Here is a 6462-nt window from a genome sequence, read left to right on the forward strand (position 1 = left end):
CGCGTGGACGCCGGTATAAAACCGACGCGCCAGGTTCACACAGTGTGTATGTAAAGAGGATCCGGTGTGTGAGGAGCGAGGAGAGCAGAGAGCATCCAGGTGAGCAGGGCCGGCAGAGTGACTGACACTGAGCACTGACCACCACACGGATTAAACGCTTGCTTGACACTTTAGTTTTCAAGCTTTTTGTTTTTTTATGAAGACCATGTTGGCTGTATGGGAAGTTAAACAGTAAAACTCTGACTTCATATGGGAGGAAAGTGTTAGTTACAACATATGGAAACCAAAAAAAATCCTCTTGTTATCAAGTAAATCAACATGTGCTAACTCTGAACATCCTCTCTGACCTGTGTGCTTTGTTTTTCTTTTTTTTCTTTTTTCTTTTCTCTATTCCTCTGTAGAAATGTATCGATTCACTAGAACCCGCATGACCTCACCCATGTTCTTCCCTAGCATGGACACAGCCCCTTTCTTTAAGGTGAATACACACACACACACACACACTAAGACACACACAAACAAATACACATACATACACACATAGATACATTACACATCCTCATGCCTCCCCCCATCTTGCCTCCCCCCCCCCCTCTCTGTGTGCAGGTGACTCTGTTTGAGCAGGAGCACTTCCAGGGCAAGTGTATGGAGTTCACCTCCGAGTGCTGCAACATCTATGACTGCGGCATGGACAACATCCGCTCCATCCGAGTGGAGAGTGGAGCGTGAGTCACACAGCCTGTACGCCTGCAAGTCTCTGTGGACAGTTGACTGACTCTGTGTGCGTGTGCGTGTGTGTTGATGTAAGTGTGTGTCTGTGAGACGGAGGTAGAGAGCTGACGAGAGAGGGAAGCTGTGTCCAGGCTCCCACGAAAGCGTGACACCTGTGAGGTCCCACATGCAGGGTGCACACACCCAGCGTGAGCAGTCTTCTTTGAGGGCTCAACCAGATGAAGTGCTGAGAGAGCGTTTCTATCAGGATCACCTGGGGAGCCAGCGGGGTCTTTTCACCAAGCTCAACGCTATTTAGGGTTTCATTTTGTGGAGGCGAGTCAGCGCTGAAATACAATCCTCTCCTGTGGCCACCAGCGGATACTTTGAGGTTCTTTTAGTTAAACGGTGCGACTCTTCTTTTTTCAGCTCAAGCCATATTTTTAGAAACTGCTCTGAGAACGATATCACACTGCTAATACTGTTATCTTCTTCCATGGCCCTGTTATCACGCCGCTAAACTGAAAGCCTCTGTGATGTTGCGTTTGTCTCGGTTCAGTATGTTTGCAAAACCCCTGAAAAAATATGGTGATCATGACGTTTTATTCAGTCGTTGCCCAATTCTAACTGGTACATGGAAGTCCGTGACACCACCTTTCGTCAAAGGAGCCCCGCGCATCCAAATACTGAAATTTCATGTAAAATAGCCAAAAATTATCAAACTTCGGCGGATTATTTGTCATGAGTAATCAGCCAGCTCTTCAGTCGTTGTGTCTGATCACACAACATAATGGGAAAAACCCTCGCCGACCACTTGTGCAATCTAACTCCATCTGTTGGACTGGACTGCATGGTGTTACTAAGCATTTGTCCACCCCACCACCCTCGACGACCCTCAATAATCAACATATGGATTGAAATCCTATTTATCGAAATAAACTCGTAAATCAGTCGGTTTTAGTTTTAGGAGTTCATTACAGATCATTGCGCGGCATGTCATCTCGTACCACTAGGGGTCCCTCGATCAAAACAAAACAAAAGACATAAGCGCTGAGGCATCATGGGATTTGCTGTCTTCACTGTTAAATGACCAGCATCGCCAACGAGAAGCCATCTGACGTGCAAAACAGGTCACAAGCGAGGTAACGTATCGACGTTTTATTTACGTTACATTTTTTAGTCGTGCTCGCTCACGACTTCCTCCTGGATGTTTCTAGCGACCAAGTGAAACGCACCGTAAATCACGTATTTCTCTGGGTTCAAGTATTTCTTCAGTTTTAGAAGACTGACACTAAAATGTACTGTACTTTCATAGAAGCATTTAATGTGTAAAGTTTGAAATTGAAGAAAAGAGGTGCTGCATGCGACAGACGATCTTCAGTGGAAAACAAAAATAAAAATTACAGGAAGTCTTGCTGCATGTTTGATGGTTCAACAAGTCTTCCTGGATTTTCTATTCGATGTCTACAGCGGGAAAAATGTCACAGCGCCTCGCCAAATCCGAGGTGAATCAACAGATCATTTCATCAACTTTTTCTTCTCTGTGTGGGTGTTACGTAAGCCTCTTCGTTAGTTATCAGCTGCTTGTCATCCATCACTTCTAACGTCTTCTCCCGGCCGCAGAGTGTTCTGTATACATCAAGCAGCCATCTGTTGGTGACTCCTCACGGGGTTAGAAAAAGTGGTGAGGAATGATTGTCGATGAGAGTGCAACTGTACTATTTGTAGACTAAAGGGGGAACATCAATACCAAGTCCAGCTACTCTGTAGACACTGAGTGGATGGATGGTAATCTACGAGGGTGACAGGCTAAATACAGAACCTAAAATGACAGTGTGGAAGTTTTTTCCTCTCTACGCTCCTTCACCGAGCGCTCACTCCTCCTCCTCTTCTGTGCATCCTGACCAGAACATGCCAATCACTGTCTGGCCCAAAAAATAAGCGACTTGTTTTTTTTGTTTTTTTTTCCTCTGACATGTTGTTCAGCTGACAGATTATGCGGCCCCAGTTGTTGAGAACATCTTTAAACTCCCCCAGGTTTCAGAGGCAAAAGGGGGGAATAGTGTTCTATATATCATGTAAAGCTATGTGGGGTTTTTTGGTCGAGGTCGTGTTTCTTGTAGCTCGTAAAAAATGCGCATTCATTGGGTATTTTCAATCTTCCGTCATCATTTTGTGAGAACATTTAAAAAAAAATGGTCACCTTTAGAGATGAAACTGTCTGGCCATGTTAAATGTGAAAACCAATTAAAAACAGGGTGCTCCCAACTTCCACCCGAAGTCCACCCACAAATAAAAACATCCACTCACCTCCATGCCGGTGGAAGTTTTCTTTTATCGTTTTAAAGCAAGTCGTTTGGGAGAATGCTGCAACTCTATTTTCTTGCGAAGCTCCAAAAATGTTTTGTGGGCCGCAAAGCTTCGACGGCATTTCCATTGGGTAGGTATATAATGCCTGAATTTTTGATTTTTGGATGAACTTATCCTTTAATGAACCTGCCTTTGAGGTGCACTGCTTCCTGGGACGTCACTGCAGACTGCTCCCTCTCTGCTGCTTTACCTTTCACTCCTCTCACCCCGTCCAGTGTCACCTGTCACCTGTCTGTTTGACGTTCAGACTGATTCCCAACATTTAACACTTTCCTATTCCCCATCTGACCTTTCCAATTCTTTCTCGCTCGTGTGTCCAGTTGGGTGGGTTACGAGCACCACGACTTCCAGGGCCAGCAGTTCATCCTGGAGAGGGGCGAGTACCCCAACTGGGAGGCCTACACCGGCTCTCTGTCCAACCACATCGAGCGCTTCATGTCCCTGCGCCCCATCTACTGCGCCGTGAGTACTTGCAGGGGAGGGGACGGCTAAAACGAGAAGCGCGGAAACTGAGTGGAGAGAGGTGGGAGTAAAGGAGCGTGAGAGGGCGTATGGAAATGAGACGATAGTGAGTGACAGAAGGGAGGGAGTGATCAGAAGAGTGAGCCACAGCCAGTGACTGAAGCAGCTCAGAAATAGAAAATGACACAAGTCAGCGCCGAATGTCTGCTGGTCGCTGTTACGTCCGTCTGACGGGCCTCGCGCTCACTTTCTGTTTCTGCAGTCTCACCAAAGCAGCCGCATGATGATCTTCGAGAGGGAGAACTTCATGGGCCGCAACACCGAGCTGTGCGACGACTACCCCTCCCTGCAGGCCATGGGCTGGTTCAGGCCCGAGGTGGGCTCCATGCACGTGCAGTGTGGCGCGTAAGTCAGTGCTTCGAACCCAACACATTCCAGTCCAGGCTCAGTGAAGCTCCTAATCGTGGAGAGGTTTCAGAGAGCTTTAAATCTGAAAAGAGAGAGATTGGAGCAGGACAAAAAGCATATTCAGGTCCAAACTGATAGATGTAAAGAAGTTCAGACATTCCAGGAGACATACCGTGCCCCAAAGCAACAAAAACACTGACTCACAGGCGAACACAGGCGACTCTTCTCAGCGTTACTCTGTTGTTTCCCTGTTGAGCAGCTCAGAAGAGTCCCCAGACTGTCCAACAGTGTCACAGTGGTTGCACCACATCTCGGAAGTTGGATCACACTTAGATTAATGATGCCGCTATTCCCAGCATCCCTAGCAGCGTGGCTCCGGGGATGTTACCGTCATTAGGTCTGCTCCTCTGGTCCGGACTGAAATATCTCAACAGCCACTTGACGGATTGCTGTGAGATTTGAAGCCGACATTCCGTCCCCCCCTCGGCATGATTTCTAATCACTTTCGTGACTCACTGACTTTTCATTATTCTCCATCACCAGGTCAGATTTACAGTCACCCAATACTCTAGTTTACGGCCGAATAGCTGCGAGATTAATAACATTCCAGTTAGCTGTACTTTGTTTTGATTGCTAACTAGCTCGTGTTAGCGTGCGTAACAGGTATTCTGAGAGTTACTTGCCAAACCTTAGCATGTTAGCATTATAATCATGAGCTTTGATGGCAGAACAATCACTGTTAACTTCACCATGATTTCTAAGGCAAATTCTGACCTAAATGATCATTCGGTTTATGCATAATAACTTAACATTTAGTTAGATAAGCTGATTTGCAAACATGTCTTATTGTAAAGAATCACCTGTGGACGTGTCACGGTCATCTCCATTTCTTCAAATTTCGTTGCGTCTTGCCTTTTCTTAATTTTCTTAGCTTTGAAGTTTGTATTGCAACACAACACAACACGCAGGTTTGCAGTAATGTGGAAACGCTGTAGTCATAGGTGAACTGTGCACCAGAGAGCATGGACAAGTTTCACTGCCACTCCAATTATGTCAAACTTAATCAAATCGTTTTTTATATTCGATATTTACTTTTTAAATATTGGTACTGGCATCCAGGATCTGTCAGGCTCTTATTTGAATAATTTCCCTAATAGTGGCTAAATCAATACCACCTGTAGAGTTTCTAAATGTAAAGCAAGTCATAAAAACGTAACTTTAACTTTGCAATCTTTATTCTTACCTTATTTCCCTTTCCGTCCTCCTTGTTTCTTTCAGCTTCGTGTGCTATGAGTACCCGGGCTACAGAGGCCAGCAGTACATCATGGAGTGTGAAAGACACAGTGGAGACTATCAGCACTGGAGGAACTGGGGCTCCCACTGCCAGACTCCAAAGATCCAGTCCATCAGACGCATCAGGCACTGAGGAGAAGCAGACCAGGACCGGCAACAGTGATGGCTCAGGCTAACACCTGGACGCTGTGCTTCAGGGGCCTGACTATGAGACAAAAGCCTGAATTTCCAGGCTTGATCTGTCAGGACCGCGACTACAACACAATCCAACAGTGACGTAGCAGCTACCTCTTTATCCCAGCTCATATTTCTGTTGATGCTCATTTTGTCTTAGTACAAGTGAAATAAATTCAGATTGAGACCCTGAGAAGTGATTTCTGTAATTCATGTGTGATTGCACAAATGCAGGGAACACTTGGCATTTTTTTTTTTCCCATCTACGTGAACGTGTCCGTCAGCACAAACAGCACTCGTCGTGTGTGCAAAGTACATCTACTGCAGTACAAAAGTTCAATTTCGACATACTATCATCTTCTGAGTATTTCCTATTTAGTGAAATTTTACCTTTTTAGCCAGGGTCCATATGAACCCCTTTAAAAGTCACTGCAGAAAGTTAAACTAGCACAAGGACGTGTGTAAATGTGTAAAGAACACGCAGACTTACATGAAGTGTAATTACCCAGTAACATTATGATTGGTCAGAGCAACTATAACCTTAGGTATCTGCAACTACATAATAATTATAATTTGTTTTAAATATATAAATAGCTCATTAAATAAACGTCATGAAATGCACCAAAAACAAAATATTGAAAATAAATCAATTTAGAAATGTGACATCAATAGATATTTGTTTTAACTAACCTCTGTATTTATTAACCTTTTGCATTAATTCCACTATTTTAGCTATCATGTTATTCAATTATTTTATTAATCTTATACTTACATACTTATTTCGTTCCTGTATTTCTATCTATTTTGTAGCTTTTAATTTATTTTGCTTTATATATGGAAATTGATATGTGGATAAATAAATAAAACAATTAATCAAAAAATGTGAAAATTAAATGGGAATGTAAGTAAATAGAATTAATACAAAGGTTGAGCAATGTACCCACGTCTTTATCTCTGATGTTGGCAGGTTCAGTCCCCAATAACTTCCATCATTTTTAAAGCCCAATCATAACAGTGTGTGTCTGAAGTGGGTGAACAAGCTCG

General features: G+C 44.0%; 1 protein-coding gene across 1 annotated transcript; it reads left to right on the forward strand.

The window, feature by feature from the left end:
* Nucleotides 1-5611, forward strand: LOC115568927 (beta-crystallin A1-like). Its single transcript, XM_030396724.1, has 6 exons — nucleotides 1-99; nucleotides 402-478; nucleotides 607-725; nucleotides 3402-3543; nucleotides 3806-3948; nucleotides 5230-5611. Exons 2-6 carry the CDS (start codon nucleotides 404-406, stop codon nucleotides 5375-5377), a joined length of 627 nt encoding a protein of 208 aa, XP_030252584.1. The 5' UTR covers nucleotides 1-99; nucleotides 402-403; the 3' UTR covers nucleotides 5378-5611.
* Nucleotides 5612-6462: the final 851 nt, after the last annotated feature.

This window comes from Sparus aurata, chromosome 1 (genome assembly GCF_900880675.1).
Source record: "Sparus aurata chromosome 1, fSpaAur1.1, whole genome shotgun sequence".
Lineage (NCBI taxonomy): Eukaryota > Metazoa > Chordata > Actinopteri > Spariformes > Sparidae > Sparus > Sparus aurata.